The sequence below is a fragment of the Pteronotus mesoamericanus genome, unplaced genomic scaffold (assembly GCF_021234165.1).
Source record: "Pteronotus mesoamericanus isolate MK-2021 breed Mesoamerican mustached bat unplaced genomic scaffold, CSHL_Meso_final contig_20, whole genome shotgun sequence".
In the NCBI taxonomy this organism is placed as follows: Eukaryota; Metazoa; Chordata; class Mammalia; order Chiroptera; family Mormoopidae; genus Pteronotus; species Pteronotus mesoamericanus.
In genome coordinates, this window is record NW_026555085.1 from 17,732,426 (window position 1) to 17,754,554 (window position 22,129).

Below are 22,129 nucleotides of genomic sequence, written 5' to 3' on the forward strand. Positions count from 1 at the left end.
GTTTCTTCCAAAAAATCACTTTTGTTAATTCTTTATTTTTTGATTTAATGCTGTCAATTCAAAGAACTACTGTGTCAAATTAAATTAGAATTTTGGACCTCCTTCTCTACCCTTCCCCCTCCTACCTCACACAACTGATTTCCTGCTCTAAATATACTGCTGACTCATGTGTCCCTGAATGATCAAAATCCCCTTTACAAATAATTCTTATCATATTCAATGACCTAATCTAAAACAACTCTTTTCATGACTAGTTCTGTCTGCACAGATGCCTGGATGTGAAACAGGAAATTCATGAGGTCACCTCTAAGAATTTTCTTTATATTGCACCCAATAAAAGAGTGTGTTTTATTCATACTCACTTTCTTTTAACTATGCTTATGTTTTTAATGTCTGAGATAAATTTTCTGAATTCTCTTATCACATATGCTGAGCCCATGGTCCAAAAAAGTCACTGCATCTTTAGAGAATAACCAAGTCAAGGACGTAGGGTACATCATTATAATGCAATGCAAATTTCTCATTAAAAGGCAAATCCTTCATCTCAAAAGGTTGAACAGGATGCAACTACACTTGACATAATTCCTTATTAAGACACTGAAAAACTATTCCAACTAAAGACTATTCTTTGGATCTGAACCACTTTCATTTCAATGAATTGGAACATTTGAGTGTACTGTAAACCCATACCCTACAAAATTTTATTCTGAGATAATTAAACAATGTCAGCAAATGGGTTTCCATCCGTTACAATTCCTCTTTTATTTACTACATTTTTCCCATCAAGGATGATGAAATATTTCATCACTATAGACTCCACAAGGAGTGCTACTGTTTTTCTGCATTGTGTTGCCTTTGTATGGATTTTCCTGACCTAGTTTCCCTATTCCCCTGGATTCTCCTCACAGCTTCTGGTCTTCTCAAATTATTTACTTTCTCTGGACAAGTGTGGCCTTAGCCACAGTCCATTGGCTGTGTAATACCTCTGAAATTTCCATCTCCAGCCTCTGTCTTGAGCATCTACTCATAATTTTACTCATCTGTAAGTATCTTTACATTGATGTTTTTCAGGTACCTAAAACTCAATACATAGAGCTCAATTCCAGTTCCCCTGATCCCACATAAGTATGTTTTTTAGGTAGGCGAGTGTCACTATTGTCCTCCAGGCTCCTAAGTGACAACTATGGTGTCATCTACTTGTCCTTTCTTGTCTTCATCTCTCACATTCAGCCAGTTGCCAAGTTCTGTTCCTTTTACTTTTTTATCCTCACCTAAGGACCTTCTTATTGATTTTAGTTAGAGGGATGGAGAGAGAGAGAGAGAGAGAGAGAGAGAGAGAGAGAGAGAGAAACATTGATGTAAGGGAGAAACATTGACTGGTGTCACTCACCCATGCCCTGATTAGGAATGGAACCCACAACCTGGGTGTGTGCCCTGATCAGGAATCAAAGCCACAACATCTTATTGAACAATGCTCCAGTCGAGGCACACTGACCAGGGCTATTCATTTTATTTCTTAAATATCCCTTTATTAACTCATTTTCTCTTGTCTCTATTGCCACTTGCTCAATTTACAGATTCATTATTTCTCACCTACTCATCTATTGCCCTGTCAATATTTTCCTAAAATCTCAATATGCATGCACATGTGTACACACATTCATCTCAAGACCAATCTTCATATTGCTTTCAGAGGGAACTTCTAACACATATATCTCATGATTACTTCTTGTTTTAAAGATTTTTAGTGACAACTGTCCCCCTTTGTTTTGGATGGTACACAAGTCCCTTCTGATGTCTTCCTCGGTTCATCCTTCTGTTCTGTTCTGTTCTGGATGAGCAATAACACTATTGTTGGAGGGGACGGTGGGATTCATCACCCTTTCACAGCAGGAGGAGGCCTATGTTACTCCAAACTGGCTAGCTCCACCCTTCCTCAGTGCCAGTCTACTCCTGTGGCCCCTCACTCAGTATTCCCTGTCAACAGCGTCAGTGTGGTCCAAACAGCTCCAGTGCTGCCAACCCGTCCTGAGGGGGTGTTGTCTTCTGTTGTCTGTGTTGCTGTTGGTGTTTTTAATAGTGCACTGATACAGCAATATGCATTTGAAAAGTCTCCCATAAATACCTGGTTATATAACTGATTGCTGTGGCTTCACATTGCCCTGATCTTTCAGTCAAAACAGACAGCCACTTACCAAATTAATCATGTTTCCACAAAGTACCTCACTGAAAATGAAGGATTTTAGATTGTTTTCTTTACGTAAGCTCTGTAAAAAAGAGAGTCTCTCGCCTATTCATAAGGAATAGGCATGACAGAGTCACCTCCAACTCTCTGACTACTGCAAAATTATGCGGAATTAATCTGTGCTGCAGTGAGAGAGTGACAGTGAATGTTCTTAAGGACAATGGACCAGCTTTTTATATGTTTGTGCCTGTGAAATAGCTTTGTTTGTTGCAATTGCTCTAAAAAACTAGTTCTTGGTTGAGTGTGTTAAGTTAGAAGGAATGTCTATGTGTAACTTTTTTTGTATTTCCATTTCTAACTCTGTATTTGTTTTCTTTTTACTTTAATCAACTCATTTGATTGAAGATACCAATGGGGAAGATAAAATACATTGAATTTACTTTAACATTGTGCTGGAAAAACTATTCTTGGCATTCTTCAGCAAACATCAGTTATGTCTGTAACATGTCACAAAGTAAGAGGACATTTAATATATACAGCAAGCATGAAATGTGGTACTGAAATAAATACATTAATATCAAAATTTCCTGTAAATTATTTTGATGAAATTATATTCCTCTGAATAATCCAGCAGGATGATCAGAGGATGGGTCAGAAAGCACAAAATGAAACCATGTGGGTAGAATCACCTCTCCTTGTTTTTGCATTCTGCCATTTTATATATGAAATTTAAAGACAGGTGAGACAATAGGGAAGCATGTGAGGCGCCTTCATGACTTCACCAGGTGCTTTTAGTTAACAGGACCTTTCAGGGATGGGTGGAGTTTTGTATTGTGGATCTGCAGATTTGATTCTTCTATAATTTTTCTGGCTGCAGAGAATGCCACACAGATGTAGGCCCTCTTTCCACCATGAAATTTGTCACAACCAGAAGCCACACCTGTTTGATGCCCTGAGTAAAAAAGGCAGGTGACATTGATGACACACAGGCCTGACTCAAATCCCGAACCCAATGAACCCTGGGAAGCCTGTGGTTTAGGAGGGTAAACCCCAAGAGCTCATTTGTCCCAGAAATTTGCTCTGATAATGCATTGTTTCCAGCTTAGTGAAAACCTATGCCCAGATGGTCATTTAGAGAATATTAAAGGGAAATTTGAATCAGCAATTTTAGATTTTGCCTAAATATACCAGGTGCAGTCTGTCTACTAAAACTGCATTGAGCTGGGAATAAGATCTAGGTAGAATAGAGAGTGGGCCCCTTGGACTGGAATAGAGAGTTAATATCTTTTATCTCCCCTTTTAGCTAACTATGCCCCAAGTAGGATCCCTGGACACTTTTTGTGTATTTGGTAAAGCTAAGAATTGATGGAATGTTTTCTGTGCAAAAGACTGTGAAAAGGCCTGTTTTAATTTCATTTAAAAATAACTATAACTAAATCACTTAATCATTATTTTGTAATTAGGTAATAATTGTTAATAGAGCCCTTATAAAATAACACACAGGGTGCCATTCCCTTTTCAAATACCATCAAACTTATTTCTTATAATAAAGCGTATGATCTATACAGTCCCAGCTAATGATTAAAGAAGCTCAGAAACCCTAGTAACTTTACAAAAGTCACACCAGTAGTAGTTAGCCAAATTAGCACTCAAGCCCGAGTTCTTCAAACTTAAAAGCCAAACTGCTATTGCCAGTCATATGTCCTTTTGATGCCAAAATGATTTTGCTGTCACTGCCATGGCAACCAGGACATGGGACCTCTACTAAGCCTTGTAGCTCTTCCCTCTGAAGAATGGGGAGGAGATCTCAGTTCATTTCCTAACACTTCTTAAGAAAAGGTTTGAGAGAATTCTCTACGTGCTAAAGTCTTGCCCTTTAAAAAGAAAAGTAGTAACTTGTTGAAGAAAAAAATAGAATGACTGTCAAAATAATGAGAAATTGGGCTGCTGAAACATGGCACTATTTTGAAATATTCAGAAGTAAATTAAAACCAACCTAAAACAGGAGTGCAATTTTGATTAGGAGCATTACCTCCAGTCTCCATGAAATAGGACTAGGTGATACCAGAACTGACACAGCTGACAAGGATATGTATGTGTGGCTGGCAGCTGCCGCAATCATGTCTGTGAAGTGTGGGCAATTAAACTCCCAAAGGCTGGAATGTGGGTTGGCCCTCTTAAAATTGGCCTAATTTGGAATAGTAAATTCACAGGGATGATTAGTTTCCTTACAATGAGACTGTCTACCTTAATATTTTTTTTCCTAGTGCATAAAAACCTGAGTAAATCAAATGTCAAAACCTTTTGGGATGATTCATCAAGTAGGCTTCTATACTGGCTATAACTTACCGTCACTTAACTTATTCAGATTACCATATGTTGTGAACCAAAAATAGGATATATGACCAAATGAAGGATTTTAATTAGTGAATATTACCAATTACAAAAACCTCGCATAGGTATAAACTAAGAATATGTGTATATAAGTGTTCTATGAATTGTTCTTATTTAAATAATAAAAAAAAAACATGAAATTTAACCTGTCTTAGTAAAGCTGAGGTTCAGTTATTATATGCAACTTAATAATAAGTTAGCTTTATATTATCTGTAAGCAAAACAACTTGAACATAAGCCTTAAAGAAAGACAACAGATATTTTTTTTCCTCTGAAGAAACAAAGACAGAATTATTTTCTAAATCTTTAAAGATTTATGGATAATCCTTTGCAGTAAATTATCAAGAAAGAAAACAGCTACTTTGCTTTTGAATTAATTTTTCATTTGTGTATATCTTAAAAGTTTTATTAATTTTAAAATGTTACCTCCCAAAGGCATCCAGGTGCTCCTTTACTAGACATACAAGAATATATAGTTTAATAAAAAGATGAGCTCATGCATTTGACTAAACCATGTCATATCAACGCAGAAAACATTAACATACTTGCAAAGGTGAGTCTTTACATCCTCATCTCCTGTGCTGAGAGGAGTATTTAGCTCCCACATGGAGCTGCAAGATAGGAGAGTAGTTATTTTCTTGGCTTTATCAAAAGACTTTCAATTATTTTACTATCTTTGAGGCTGAATATCTTGGTAGTAGTAAAGAACAATTGCATGGATCTCATTAGAATGTATATCACACCAACAGTTTCAAAGCATGTCTGTCCTTTTGGGGATTAAAAAGAAAAGGTAATTTAGTGAAGATAATATGGACTTAAGCACACGTTGTATTCTTTATCTAGCATTTTACTGGCATAGTAAAATAATTATCCATCACTGTGGTTTTGAGATGGTTGTCTTTTAAATAAAGGAAGGACAGAGATGGAAGGGGAAAGAAGAGGAAGCTGGAGTAAGGTCAGAGGGGAAGGAGGAGGAGAGGAAAAAAGAGAGAGAGCAAGAGGATCAGCCAGGGGGAGTAGGGGAGAAAAGAGACGGAGCCAGGAAGAGATAGGGAAGATGTTCATATAAGAAATGAGATATTAAGATCTGGTTCTTCCTCAGTAGAGATATAAGGGTGTCATTTTTATCAAAGGATTAAGACACTGCACCCACCACTTCATATGAATGCTACATTGTTGATTTCACATTCTTTCACAATGTATGCATTCTTCTACATTTCCTTGAGTTAGGTACTACAAAGTATTTCATTTAGCTTGCAAAAGGTACAACCTTCATGACCTACTTTCAGTGAATCTGGAAGTCTAGTTGGAGTGATAAAACAGATACTAATGGTAAAAGCAATGTGTATTCATTACCAGAAGAGGCTCCTTTTAATGAAAACTTGATACAATCTTGGAAAACAAACCAAAATAGGAATTAGATAAATGGAGTTCATAAATGGCAACACTATCTCCAAAGTGCAAACATTTTAGGGCATATTTCCTAGAAGTTTTAATCAACCTCATAATCTAGACCTCTGTGAACTGCAATTGTGTGGATAATTCAAGAAAGAATTAAACCAGCATTAGCTTAGAGGGATGCTTTATACATACCAAAAAATTTTTTTCATTTGATTGGTAAAATAATTTATCCTTTGTTTTTAAGTTAAAGAAAAAAAAAATCACAGGAAGGAAAGATACAAAGACAAAAATTAAAAAGAACCTCATGAGGGCCAGTTTGGAACTTGAGTTCAATTCAAGAAAAGTGATATTGAGCTACCAGGGTTCAGTTTTTCAGGTGTGATCTTTTACCAGGACCCTCATAATATTTTCTTCGATAAGAAATCATGTAGCGAAGGGCAAGGTCAGCTCAGCTCCAGATTTAAGTGTGCTAGCATTTTACCCTACTCTGGAACCCAGGAATCTGCTGTTATTTATCTGTAACTTTAGGTATACCATTATTATTCACTACATCTTAATGGGTAAAACCACAGTCCATCATGAAAAATGAACCATCGTATCTTAAATTGACTTAGATGCCACAAGGTAGGTTGCTTAGAACTTATGCCCGGAAACAAGATTCTTGGCCCTCTCTCCTCTTCCAACTGCCTAAGAGAAATTTGCTTAGAAGTTGTACCTAATTTATCCCTTCCATTCCTATCTACCCAGTTCCCTTAACACACATTATTATTTTTGTTGATGAGTCAATATGTTTTTTAAAAGATAAAATAATGTAACCAAGAAAACAGATATATTCTATTATTTTATACCAGATAAGAGCCAATGTGAACATTTTGATGATTTCCTTTGAATATTTATATATGCGTATTTATTTTTACGTGGCTTAGATCATGCCATACATAAATAATTTTGCAGCTATCGGCGATTATCTTGATTCTTCAGCAATGTATTCTGCTTTATAATGCTCAATGCTGCTTTTTTTGGTGCCATATTATTTCTGTGAGTTGTTTCTATAACAGAAGTATAAACTCTTCCAGGACAGACTTGATCTTTCATTTGTTTGCCCTTATCTTGTTTTCTACACATAGACTAACAATTTGCCTTCCCTGGCTCTCAACACAGATATTGTTTTAATTTATTGGATTTATGGGAATCATTAGAAGAAGTAGATTACTTTCAACTACCCCTGCACTTCTAGGAAGCAAGCTTTTCTCCAAGAATTCCTCAGCACCCCAGAAGATGTGCTTTCTGACTGCAGGGAAAATTTATTTCCAGAATAGTGTGCATTCCATAAGATCCTAAAAGTGGGGGTTTTTTTTTGTTTGTTTGTTTTTTTGATGCTCATACAATCAACTAGGTAAGTCTTGGCTTAGACTAAACTATGAGGAAGTCTAAAAATGATCTCATGCCCCGTCTCTAGTGCCCATCTCCATCCCCAATTCACACCTAAAGAATTTTTCACACTGCTGGCAAGGAGAGCTTTTGAATAAGCAACTCTCCATACTAATTATTGTGACTAGACAGAGGACCTGGCCCTGAAAGAGTCTGCCCAGGGCTATCTGGTAATATGTAGGTTCTTGACTCCGTGTCGGAAAGATTTCACAATGCAGGTCCAAACATAGTCATGAGGATGTGTTTATTAAAGCTGAGGACAGTAAAACAGTGAAGCACTCAGCATAGAACAAACTAACAAGAGAGCCTAGGCTGGGCTGCCTTAGCTCATTGGGAAGTCAGAGAAAAGGGGGCCTTGGAAGTAGATTCAGAGGGTTAACCTGGGACGAGCTGCTGCTGTCCATTCCTCTCCTGGTTGGGAGTCTTGTGAGGTCCCTTAGAGTTTAGGAGATGCACACCTGTGGGGGAGGAAAAGAGGGAAGAAGAGGGAGAAGGGACTGGTGTGGGCTGCTCCCCAGAGGGAGAGCATGCACTCTGTGCTCTTTGTCTTGAGGCTTTAATCTCTCTCTTGCAGCTGGGAATCTTAGAGAAGTTCTTAGGGGAAGGTTTCAGCAGAATATTCATCAATTTTCCAGGTGTGATTTTTCAGAGTTGTGGTCTCTATTGATTGGTCAGCGTCAGGGCAGGCGTTTGTTAGTCTTTGCTGTTGGTCCCGTGTCCCCCACTTGGTTTTGCTGCTTTTTCTGGCCCTGAAGCTGAAATACAACACAGCCTTAGATGGTATCTCTAAGCAAGTGACCTCCTGCACCTGGCTCTAAATTGCTCGGCCAGTTTGTTTAGCTATGTCTCAGTTTCCCTATTCCACTTGCCAAGGAATTTTCCTAGCTTCTTACTCTCCTGCCTCACTACCATTACCTATCTCTGCATCACCCTTCCCAGCCCCCACTGTATATTTCAGTAGTTCTCAAAGTCCCAGGAACACATACAAAGTCCCAGGCCTTTGTATGTACTTTTCCTTCTGCCTGGAAGACCATTCCTCCACCCATCCACCAACCAAATTTCCTATCTCCACGGCACTTGGATAATTGTCACTCACGATTCAGGTCTCGGCTAAGATGCCATCTTCTTTGGAAACTCTTCTTAGTACCTGCTAGGCTAGGTGATTCCTTCTTAGTACTTCCTTAATGCCTTGTGTAATACCATAGTGTGCATATGTGGGTATATATGTACACGTGTATGTGTATACATAGAGATAATGCCTGTCGGCTGACTTATCTTCCACCATCCCCGACTCCCTCCAGAGCCATAGGCTCTTTGAAGATAAGAACTATAGTTCTGTAGCTGTTCACCATTCTGTCCTCCTAATAGTTAGGTGACACAGAGACACAGAGCATGCACTCACTGAATATTTCTTAAGTAAATGAATAACTGCTCTTGTTGCCTGTTTCCACCTGTGTGTCATGTCCTAGGGCACCCCAGGAACTCACCACACTATGCCCCATGTAGGTACCTACAGTACCTATACTTTTGATCTGCCCTAACGTTCTCATTTCTGTGAGGATGTTTTGAGCTCTGTTCTGAGATTTGCCTCTGTAGGTTGTCAGTCTGATCTACTTTTCCACTCACAGGTGCTCATGACCCTGGAGTCACATGCCTTATATAGTATTGTTGTAATTTCTCAACCCAAAAGGAAGGCTGTACTGTGTGAGGGGATTTCTATCCCTCCACTGAGGTCCTTTCTACATTCCTAGAATGCTCCCAAAAGAGAGTACATATAGTCTTCCTTTATATAAACATCATCAGAGATAAATGTTCTTAGATATGGAATACTTGCCCGTGAATGTTTGTTGTGATTCCTTTGTGAAAGACTCACATAAAATAGTGGTAGTTTCCTTTGACAACTTTTGGGATAGGGTCACAAATATGAATTACAAGCATAGGCCTCACATTTAATGTAAATTTAAGTCTACTTTCACACATTGTTTATACATTTGTGTAAATATTTTACATAAGGAGAAATAACAAATATTTATCCTATGTAAACCAGCACAGTGGAGATAATACTCATGAAATAGTTAAATGAAGTTAAAATGAATTTTACTAAGAAATAATTCATCTGGGCTGCTGAGAAATGATTTACATACATCCAAGTAAAACGGGGCTAATTCTTGATCTTTTTCTGTTTGATAAAAATTCTCTCTGGACACTACTCAAAGAAAGAGGAGAAAACGCTGCTGGGTCCATATTCGAAGATGAAAAAATCTTCTTGTTTCTATGGAAATGAACATGGGTCATCTTGCGTTTCTCCTTCCTTCTTAGCTCTTTTTTCTTCCCCCCTTAGGAAAGATTTTTCCAGCCTTTTTTTTTTTTTTTTTTTTTTTTTTTTAGTGTCTAATGACTTTCCTACAGATGAATCATTAAACACACAGAGTTAATTGAAAACTTCAGAGATAATGTAAGCCTAAACTCTTATTTTGGAGGTGAGGGAGCGGCATTCAGAGAAGTCAAGCAGTGTGTCCTCTGTCGCCCTGCTGAATAGTAGCAGCACTGGAGCTTACAGCCAGGTGTCCTGTTACAAAAGTTTGCAGAGAATGTGCAATAATCCTAGGTGGCTAAATGTGTCATTCAAATATTTAATTTATGACACATGTTAATAAGGATAATATCCAACACTTTCTGAGCTCTATTCTAAATATTTTCTATGTATTAACATACTTGATCCTCATAATGCCATATGATTCTTATTTTAACCAACAATAAAGCTCAAGTGCAGATAGCTTAAGAGACTTCCACAGCTTGTCAGCGTTGATGCTGGGACTCTTAAGTGAGACAGTTGAATTCTTGAGTCTGTTTACAGAATTGCTATATATATCCTTTTATTCAAGTATATCCATAAATTATTCAAATGTATGTGCAGTGGTGTTAAGAGCAGGAGCATTGGGGTCAGAAACAGGAATCAGGTGACTACCTTGCCAATTAAGGGGCTGTATAACCTTACATTACTTCCTTTCACTTGGCTTTGTGGGGGAGGGAGGGGCAAATTCCCCCCTTTCCCTCTTGGTTCTTATGGCTGCTCACATAATTAAAATGACATAAGGCATATTAACAAGAGAAAATCAAATTTTATAAATACACACAGAGAATTCACATAAGCATGAAGAACTCCATAGACACGAAGGCAAAATGGGGCACATTAAGTCTTCACTTAATAGGTTCTTGGAAACTGAGACTTTAAATGAAATGACATATAATGAAACCAATTTTACTGTAGGCTAATTGATATAAACAAGAATTAGGTCCCTGCAGCACATTTCTGGTCACATAAATATCACACTGAACTTCTAAATTTAGACACAAACACTTCTAATATTAAACATTGAATTAAATGTGAACAATACGTACATTTGAGAACAATTAATAAAAAAATAAGTAAGATAATGATTTCCCCACCCACTTATCCTAGTTTAGGGTCGTGGGTGGCTGGAGACCATCTGGACAAGCTAATGTAGCAATATGGGCCCCACCCTGAACAGGACGCCCCTCCATCATAGAGCCACTCACAGACACTCACACTGGGACAATTTAGACATGTCAGTTCACCTCATGTGCCCATCTTTGAGATGTGGAAGGAAACCCAAGTACCTGGAGAAAACCCACACAGACATAGGGACAAAGTTCAAACTCCACACAGATAGTGGTCCAGCCAGGAATTGATATCTTTAATCAATGTTATGGTAAAATGGCATTAGCTAAAATGACATTATTGGAGGTCCTGCTATATACACACACACACACACACACACACACAGACCTGGTGAGGGATTCTGCTTAAGATATATATGTTTATATGTTATATATACATATAACATTCTGTACCAAGGAGAAGGAGGTAGCAGTCTGGGACTTTCAAAGGAAATAAGGCAATTCAGCAGGAAATGAAAAGGGTTAATGTTTAGTAAACAAATGTTTGCCGGGACATTTCAAGACAATGTGGCATAGAAAGAACTTTACCCCAAAGGACCTTGCTAGGTTCTTCCCAGATTAAACTAGTCATCTATGGTGCTAGCTCCCTCCTGGAACAGGCCTTCTATCCTAAACTCTTTTAGGAAATTAGAGGGAAAGTTAGAGGTTCTTCCTGAGCATTCTGAGCTGTAAAAATAACCAGTTTAAAATAATCACTTTCCCAAAGAGGTCTGTTTGGGGTATCTAACTCTGCCCTCCTTGACCTTCTTTGTCCTCATTGATGACTTGAGGCTACTCCAGTCTAGCACCCCCACAAGCAGTGACTGGAGGGGTGCCCCAGGGTGATGCAAATAAAGTTCTTAAATCTTGGAATCAAGTCTGTCACAGGTGTTAAAAGTTTCCAACCGACTCTCAGGTAATTCATATGCTAGAGTGCTTTGTTAAGTGTATTTTATATTCTGGTTGGCTAAAATTCTTATTTCATTTCAACACAGAAACCTTATTTTTTAACCTTCCTCTTTGAAAATAATATGAAATATATGAGAACACTCTCCTAGCTTAGTAATATGCATAAAAAAATTAATTTATTCTTTATCAGAGATTTTAATGTTTTAAAACCTTCATTTTAAAAATGACTTTTGATTTTGTTTTTAACTAAATATCTTTTGGGAACTTGCTTTCTCAATATTTGCTTGTTTCTACTAATCATGAAGCTCAGGAGAGAAAACTCAAGATTATTGATGATTTTACTTAATCCTAGTTTGTGTGTGTACTTGATACTGATAATAAAAGAGAGAATAAGTTAGGAAATACATGTGAGGAAAAATCCTGTTTAAACAAACAAGCAAACAAAAAACAAACAAACAAAAAACTGTTACAATTCCTTTAGAAATGTCACTATCTACCACACAAGGGAAGGTATTCTTTTCCACAGTAAAAGACAACCGACCATCTAAAAATTTCCAACATCTTTGCAGGATCTACCTCATCAGAACCCAATGAAATTTTAATTACAATCGCCATGGACAGAGGCTGTATGTCCAAATTTTTTTTGCAGTCACAGAATGTATCATAATGTCAACCTAGCACATATATTGAGCAGATAAGTTACTCTCCTATGATTTCAAGGCATCGTTGTGTAATTTATTTTCAGCACAATTGTTTACAACATTAATGTCTCTTTCCTCACATATCTCTTTAAGAATTTATTCTTTAATCATATCTTTGAGAGTTTAATTTTGTTTCCCACTCTAGGGGTATAATTTGGGCGGGAGTAATTTTAAGAGCTACAAAGAAGTAACTGTAACCTAAAAAAGACCAAAAGCAAAATTTATTTTTTCCTTGCATTATTGCAACTGGAGAGATAATGTGATGAGATGCTTCATGGCCGTAAGATAGCATTGTGACCTATATAATTCCATTGCTTCACCTTGGGACACTTTACCTACCAGAGACTGACTCAGCTGACATTTTATTCATGCTGCATGAAGAACCAGAAACTGGGACTTTCTAACTGAGCTCCTTCTTTTAGAGTCACCTGAATTCCTAAATCACGATCCACAGTGCAAGGAGAGTGAGCACTGTAAAACAAAAAGCATGTTATTATGCCTCTGCCTAAAACTCACCAATGGCTTCCTACCACATGCCAATTAAGTCCAACTCAATAAGGCTTCCATGGCCCTTACAGAAGAGGTCCTGCTTTCTTCTCTAATCTCAAACCCCATCACTTCCTTCAGTTGCTTGAACATCTTGTGCTGTTCTTTGCCTCAACCAGAGTGTGCACAAATCTCTTCTCTGCTACTCACTAAGTCCCCCTGTCCTATGGATAGCTTATTGCACATTATCGGTGTGCAGGAGAAATAGAGGAAACATGTTTGGAGGAAATATTTCACTAGACTAAGTATATTGAAAAACAGGATAAAGTTTGTTTTCTTTTGTCTCAAAATCTAATTTCTATGTATACCTCTTTTCATCTGAGTTCCTACTGTCCTCAGATACTTTGAGCTGTCTCTTACTTTTGTTCTTGGCAAAATATTCTCTAAAAAATAATGTATGATGAGTTACTACACCTAAGGGTGAACTCACTGAGTTAAATATTATGAAGTGTTTATTACATACTGAGCTTTGCTCTAGACACAGGGAGGTTGTTAGTGAACAAGATAAGAAAGGTGCTGGCTTTCAATGAACACACATTCTAGTGAAGGAGACAGAAAAGGAACGATTAAATGATTACACAAATATCACTTCAATAGAGGACCCATGGGCATGAGCAGTGGGGTGGGGATTGACTGTGGGAGCTGGGTCGGGGAAAGGTTCAGTGTAGGGGAGAGCAATGGGGAAAAATTGTGGGCAACTGTAGTTGAACAACAATAAAAAATAAATAAAGGACATTTCTTATTTATGGATTCAGCATTCAAAGCTTTGTGTGTTCTTAGTTCACCCTAATAAAGCAGTGTAAAAGAATGAACCTTAGTTAAAAAAAAAATCACTTAAAATAGAAATGGTTAGTAGGAAGAAGATAAAATGGGACATGTGATAGAGGGATTGCTGGGAAGGAGGTGTCTAGTTTAGATCATGTGATTCAAATAGCCGCTTTGAAGCTGAGATCTCCATGAGAAAATAGCCCTGGCCTTAGGAATAGAGAAAGTCATTCCAAGCAGAAAGGATGGCGAATGCAAAAGCCATGAGGTGAACATTAAGTTCAAGGAGTAGGAAGAAAGGCAAGCAAAACTGGAGAGAGTTCATGAGGGGAAGAGCTGTAGGAGAAGACATCTGAGGGATCAACCAGCAATGGGCCACGCAGGGCCATACAGACCTGGTGAGGGGCTCTGCTTTCATTCCTAGTGCAAGTAGAAGCTAGTAGAAAGTTTTAAGTGCAGTCATGATGTGATCTCATTTAGAGCTGTGCAAATATGTTCTGGCTGTAATGTGAAGAACACACTGAGGAAAAGCAGAGGTAGACAATGAGGATATGAGTTAGGGACTTCAATCCATCTCTTCTTAATTATGACAGTTCAGTTCAGCGAATCACTGAAACAGGAGAGCATTGAAAGTAGTATGTTATGTTCTTGTCATATTTTTATTTAAAGATTTATCTGCACCGAGACATCAAGTGATTTCTGCACTTAAAGAAATTTCAGAATTTGTGTAGGAGGTTTTATTGGAAAGGAGGAAAATGAATCAACATGTGTTAAATGGTTGGCACTTGGTTTAATTGAGAGGAAAATATTGGTATAAGGGAATCTACCTATAAAATAGTTTTAATAATAAAGATCAGTTAATGGGGAATGGGAGTCATTGTCACTTTCCTGTTATCTCTCCCATACGATTCTAGAAAGTACTGGAATTAAGGTTCTCTGAATTGAGTTGGAACCCTGTGTTCATTCCTTTGACTGGCAGATTTGCTTTCTCTGAGCCTCCAGGTTTGCTCATTTAATTAACCAAAACAGTATTATCCAGTGAGTGAGAATGTAAAAATAATCAATTTATGACTCTATTAGTTATAATGATATCATTCTGACATTTAGATCTCTTCAAAGTTGTTTTATAGATGGTATTTTCATAGAATAATAGATCTAAAATTTCTTTTATATCATATAAACATTTACTCATATACTCATATCTTCTCATTTTCTGGATAAGGAAACTGAATCCTAGAAGGAGAAATGAACCAGACAAGGGTTTCTTATCCAATTAGTAGGAGATGCACACACCAGCCTGCATCACATGACTCCTGATTTTATATTCTCACCATTTATTTCACCTAAGTTTTTACAAGTCCAGAGGATAATTACAATATATGTTCTATTCTTTTTTTGTTTTTCCTACATAGAAGCAAGTATAAATTGATTAGTTTGGGAAACTAAAGAACTCTCCTACCACCCCTTACAAAATAATAGAATTCCCCCTTGCAGATAATGTATAAAAATGTAATTCACATGACTGTACTGAGTAGGGTGATTGGGCCAATGGTTTATCTCCAATGTGGGCCATTCAATAGGCTTTTGAATCAATGACATCCAAAGACCTTGCCTATTTTGTTTTGGTTCATGAAATAAAGCAAACTAAGAGAGAGAAACTCATTCTATTTGTTACATTGATTTGAATATAATGGAATGAAAGCATATCTTTTATTAAGTAATTTTTGTTAAAAATGAATGTAAGACAACCTCAAAAGGGGCGTAAGCAGTTAGCCAAATCTGATGAAGATCAGTTATTTAATAATCTATATTTGCTTTCTTTAAAATTTTTAATTTTGTCCAGATACATTATCAGCACCATCTTTGATCCACTGTAATATCCAAATGAGGCCTGAGGGATGCATAAATCTTTTTTCCACTGCTAAAGATCCCTAGGAAATCTTTCTGATTATGGAAATTAGTAAAGACACATGGAACTGCACATTCTTAAGTGAATAAATACAGATTTTAAAATACCTTCTTCAAATAATCAAAGCACAAGTCAACATCACAGATGAGATTTCAAAGAAGTAGAAATAAAGATGAAGCTTAAAATTATACCAGGATTAAAGCAAAAACAAACAAGCCCAATTGAAGAGCAATGTGTCCTGGACTGAAAGACTGGAAACCACATTCCACAGTCTCTCAGTGCCAGTCTGTATTCGCAATCCTTCCTCAAAACTCTTCTACTTTTTTACTTACTCATCAGAGAACCCACAAGTTTTCATGGAGAGAGAGCCTTGTGAACCTACAGCTGGAATTTTAGTTTGATTTTTATAAGGAAAAAAGATGACTCGGAAGTGGAAGATAAACCAAGCAAAAGAAAAATAAACTCAAATCAAATTCTTATGTAGAAATATATTGTTCCCTGACCAGGTTGAATTAAATTAAAGATTATTTGTGTTGAACATATATGGAAAATATGGATATGTGGAGTGACTGTGAAATTTCTTTCTCTCAATTCTTGATGATCCTAGTTAACATTTGTCCTTCTGTAAATGTCTCAGACTTTTGCGTTTACCATATACTCTCAAGTATTAGTGTTGCTTTTGGTGCATGTAAAAAATACAAATACAAACAACAACCTCAGATATAGGCATCTAGACTAAACAAGTCCACAATAATTGTTACATGTGTCTACTTGACTATATAAAATCTCACTGTTCTGTGAAAACAACCATGGTTATCACAATGTTGGTTTGTTGCCCTTACGTATTACCCTTCTAGAAAGACTAGTTTTCGGCTCTAATTCTACTGTTTTATATCCTCATGAGATAAATCACTTGCCTGACCTAACAAACACATGGTCCATTTATGGCATATTTACCTTTATGCCTGTGTCCTACTCATTACCTGCAGCACATTTTCAATGTTATATTCCATCTTGCATCCTCTGTTCAATCCAATATGCCACCTGGAGTAAGTGACAGTGTGGTCCAAAAAATAAATAAATAATTGTGATGGCTATCAGGAATTTTGCGCTAAGTGTTAGGGAACACTGGTTGAGAATTACTGCTCTGAACCTGTTCAGGAAAATCAATGTCCACATCAGGAGTGCCTCAAATAGGGGGGATTACTTCTCTTATAAGTATCCTACTCTTCTGCTCTTGCCTACTCTTCCTTATGTGGGACTCTGAAGTTGAGATGACTTTTGACCGCCCCATCTGGAATCTTATCAGTCTTATTTAGGGGGTTCGTCCACTGTCATCTGTTGGTAAAAGGTCAACCTAAGACTGAGTCAGGTGTTTGGAAGGAAAATTATAATGAGTGATAGGTGCTCACATTCTATTTTAAAACCATTTCAACACTGTAAAATTAGTTGTAAAAAAAAACAACAAACAAACTTATTTTCTTCTACTTGTTCTGTGCTATGCAGTTGTATCCCTGAAATATAAAGGATGAGTATGCATGTTTGTAATGTTTGTGTGTGTTGGTATAGGTGTGTGTGTTAACCCTGGAAAGTTTAGCATACATTTATTAAATGAGTAACTAGTTTAACTTTTGAAGTGTTAACTCATGCCACACTTCACTTTTGGCTGAAACTGAATCATAAAACTTGATCCTTCATAAAGGATTTATAGATTGTTACAGACGGAAATGGTGGGAATGAGGATATGGATGAGATCAAAATAATATTTATATACATTTCCTATGCATGTGGCAAGACTTGCACAGCTTCATAATACTCTTTGCATCTTTCCTAATCCTGACCATCTTGCATGGTTTCTCCCATGTGGCTCCAAAAGGTTGAATATAAAATCCTAACATGTCACTCCACCCACATCAGTTCCACAATTGCTAGAGCTTATCTTTGCCTTTCTTGTGCTCTTTCACTTAGAGTAAGAATCTGTTCTTTGGAATGTGCATCTCTCCGGTAACTTAAGTCTCCCTTTCTTCTGTTTTCAAGGATGGGAGGAACAGTTTTATTGGACACCAACTGGGCGGGGTAGTGGAAGTGCCAAACAGCAAGGACCAACGGGTGAAGTCAGCCAGAGCCATTCAAATCACCTACTACCTCCAGACCTATGGCTCTGCCACCCAGGACCTCATAGGGGAGAAGTGGGAAAATGAGTTCTGTAAACTTATGAGGAAGCTCCAGGAGGAGCACCAGGACCTCGAGCTCTACTCTTTAGCATCCTTTAGTCTGTGGAGAGACTTCCATAAGACCAGCATCCTGGCCAGGAGCAAGGTCCTGGTAAGCCTCGTGCTGATCTTGACCACAGCCACCCTCTCCAGCTCCATGAAGGACTGTTTGCGCAGCAAGCCCTTCCTGGGCCTCCTGGGGGTGCTCACAGTGTGCATCTCCCTCGTCACTGCAGCAGGGATCTTCTTCATCACTGACGGGAAGTACAACTCCACCCTGCTGGGAATCCCATTCTTCGCCATGGGTAACTATCCATCCTTGTGGTAATCGGATTCTTACCGGTTTGGGGCAAGGTAGTACATTTCTTGAATTCTCAGGTGGAAATCTGTTTTAATTTTGCATTAGTGTGTCTGTACGATTCTGTAAAAGATTTCTTGGGGGTAGTGTCTGTTTCACCTTATTGCATTTTTCAGGAAATTATGGGCTGACCAAGCCAGTTTTCAGTTTAGGTTGGGGAATTGAATGCTGTCAAAATACTTTTAAATTACGCAATATTGTAATTCTCTACTCAGCTTCTTCAAAAAATTATGGGTCAGTTATCATAGAGCACAGATTTAAGGAGATGTAAAATCTTCAAGATTTTCAAATAAAATTTTATAGTTTATATTTATGGGCATCCTCAAGTTGTTCATGATGAAGAGTGAACATCATAGGATGAAAACTCTGAGGACCACTGATATGCTCTAACCTCAAAGGATTTCTTTATTAAACTTTTATAAGTTATTTTGAAGTTTTTGCCAAGAATACACTCCATTTCCCCACCTCTATATAAACTAAGACTTTCCTGCTGCCACTGAAAAATGTGTCCTCTAATTTTTTTAATCTCGGAGGGAAAAAATTAATGGAATCCTCAGTAAAATTATCCCTTCTTGTAAGTTTTCTCCAAGACATACATAAGTAGTCTAGAAAATGGTATATATATATGTGTGTGTGTGTGTGTTTGAAAAAGAAAAGATCAAGTCTTGGAAGAAAAGGGAGTGATGGCTCAGCAGCAAAACTGATGGGGCTTATCAGAAAGGAGACAGTAACGGGGATAACCATGGTACTGCAAAAGAGTGCTTTCAGAGCTGAAACCATTCTCTACATGGAGCAGTTGGGAAGATGAGCTGCAAAAATGGCCTCTGGGTGGTAAACTGACATGAGCAAGAGAGCATCAGCTGTAAAGTAATTGCTTTTCACTCCCCAGGTTAAAATCAGTGCTGAATTATGGTTTTATTGTTAGATGAAAAAGACCCAGGAATATGGTCACAGTGTCTTATTGGCCCTTTTTGACCTGGACCCTTTTTGTTTTCACCTTAACCAATGTTCTTGAGAATGCTGAAAAGTGGATCCATAGAGTAGGCATTGAGACCATAGTTATCTCATTAAGCCTCAGTTTCTTCTTGTATAAAGTGAGGATAGTAATTGTATCATATCCCAAGAATTGTTTTTTGAGTTAACAGAACATACCTAAACTAATAGCACACACAGTAAACACTCAGTAAGTATCAATACATTTTAGTGGTTAAGCTGGTATGTTAAGTGTAATGCATTCAATGATGAATAAGACATAGCCCTCGGCTTTAAGAAATTGAAAGTCTTCCTGGATTTTGCATATCATTTTAAAATGCATGATCATCTTGTTAATAAAAAGTCTTTTTCCTTTTTGCCAAAGAACTATATGAAGAAAATTTTCACCAGTGACAAGGATGAGTCTAGACTTGAACCGTTTATACTTATGTTTTTTGAGCTCAGTCTCTTGACTTGAAATAATATAAGATTCATAAAAATCATAGAGTATAAATCACAAATGAAACATGACTCATTTAATATTGACAAATTAGATACCTTAAAACTTATTTGGGATTTTTCTTCTTTTAAGTATATTTTATTGATTATGCTATTACAGTTGTCCCATTTCTTTTCTCCCCTTGTTCCACCTCCACCCTGCACCCCCCATCCCTCCAGCATTCTTACTCCCCCCCTCCCTTAGTTCATGTCCACATACTGGGTTGTATATATAAGTTCGTTGGCTTCTCCATTTCCTATACTATTCTTAACCTCCCCCTGCCTATTTTGTGCCTACCATTTATGCTTCTTATTCCCTGTACTTCCCCTCTTTTCTACCCCCTCTCCGCCACCGATAACCTTCCATGTGATCTTTATTTCTGTGATTCTGTTCCTGTTGTAGTTGTTTGCTTAGTTTGTTTTTGTTTTTTAGATTCAGTTGCTGATAGTTGTGAATTTGTTGTCATTGTACTGTTCATAGTTTTCATCTTTTTTTTTCCTTAGATAAGTCCCTTTAACATTTCATTATAATAAGGGCTTGGTGACGGTGAACTCCTTTAACTTTACCTTATCTGGGAAGCACTTCATATGCCCTTCCCTTCTAAATGATAGCTTTGCTGGATAGAGTAATCTTGGATGTTGGTACTTGCCTTTTATGACTTGGAGTACTTCTTTCCAGCCCCTTTTTGCCAGGAAGGTTTCTTTTGAGAAATCAGTTGATAGTCTTATGGGAATTCCTTTGTAGTTAAGATTTGATCCTTATTTTTAATCTTGGGTGGTTTAGTTATGATGTGTCTTGGTGTGTTCCTCCTTGGGTCTAACTTCTTTGGGATTCTCTGAGGTTCCTGGACTTGCATATCCATTTCCTTCACCAGACTGGGGAAATTTTCCTTCACTATTTTTTCAAATAAGTTTTCAATTTCTTGCTCTGCCTCTTCTCCTTCTGGCACCCCTGTGATTTGGATGTGGGAACATTTAAATTTGTCTCAGAAGTTCGTAAGTCTCTCCTCATTTTTTTAAATTCTTTTTTCTTCATTCTGTTCCATTTGAATGTTTATCTCTTCCTTCTGTTCCAAATCATTGATCTGAATCAGTGTCCTTCCCTTTACTGTTGGTTCCCTGTATATTTTTCTTTATTTCGCTTTGCATAGCCTTCACTTCTTCCTTTATTCTGTGTCCATACTCAGTCATTTCTCTTAGCATCCTGATGATCAGAGTTTTGAACTCTGCATCTCCTTGGTTGGCTATCTCCTTGTTACTTAATTATTTTTCTGGAGTTTTTTTTTTTTTTAATTTTAGTTTTCTTTTCCTTTCTTTTTTAAAAGATTTTATTTATTTACTTTTAGAGAGAGGGGAAGGGAGGGAGAAAGAGAAGGAGTGAAACGTCAATGTGTGGTTGCCTCTCGCACATCTCCTACTGGGGATCTGGCTCACAACCCAGGCATGTGCCCTGACTGGGAATTAAACCGGCAACTTTTTGATTCACAGGCCAGTGCTCAGCCCACTGAGCCACACCAGCCAGGGCTGATCTGTTCTTTCATTTGGGCCATATTTCTTTATCTTGGTGCACCTGTTACATTGTAAGGAGTGGAGCCTTAGGTATTCGCCAGGGCAGGGCAACCCACTTGCTGCATTGTGGCTCCGTATGTGGGGGAGGGGCAGAGAGGGAACAATGCTGCTTGCTTGGCTCCTGCCCCACTTTCAGTCACTTCCCTGCTACCCACAAGTGAATTGGGTCCTTCTGGTGCTGGTTCCCACCAGGTGGGTGGGTTCCTCCAACAGACTCTATTGTAAGACTGGAAGTTTCTTCCCCTGCTACAACTCACACAGGTTTTACAGCCCGAGGTTTTTAGGCTTTATTTCCCTGCTCTGGAATCCTGAGTTGCACAGTCTGTCTCGCTCCCAAGTTGTTCCTTCTGGCTTATCTGCATGCAAATGTGGGACCACCCTGTCTACCAGCTACCACCTTGCCTGCCTGGTCTGTCACCTTGCCAAGTGACAGTCCTTTGTCCTGGCTTGCCATGTCTGTCACTCCTACCAGTATGGATGAATGTTCCTTCTTTAACACCTTGGTTGTCATACTTCCATACAGTTTGATTTTCTGGCAGTTCTGATTGTTTTTTGTTTTCAGATTAGTTGCTGTCCTTCTTTTGGTTGTGTGAGGAAGCAAAGCATATCTGCCTATGCCTCCATTGTGGCTGGAAATTCCTTTTCAGGGAATTTTCTAAAACTGGTGGTAATCTAATTAGGCAATGGGAAGTTTTATCAAGAAAACTTTATAATCTATCAAATTTTATATTTTGTACAAATAATGAGAAAACTTTTCTCTAGTGATGCTGAATTGTAACATAGTCTCTACAAAACAAGAGTGGTATTTCCATTCCT

At 37.8% G+C, this 22,129-nt stretch overlaps 1 protein-coding gene across 1 annotated transcript in view; it reads left to right on the forward strand.

Annotated features, from left to right (window-relative positions):
• The window catches only part of PTCHD4 (patched domain containing 4), a 200,749-nt gene that overhangs the window by 37,950 nt on the left and 140,670 nt on the right, over nt 1-22,129 (forward strand). The window contains exon 2 of the mRNA XM_054569474.1: nt 17,741-18,221. Within this exon, the coding sequence (XP_054425449.1) occupies nt 17,741-18,221 (481 nt within the window). The remainder of the gene's footprint in view (nt 1-17,740; nt 18,222-22,129) is intronic.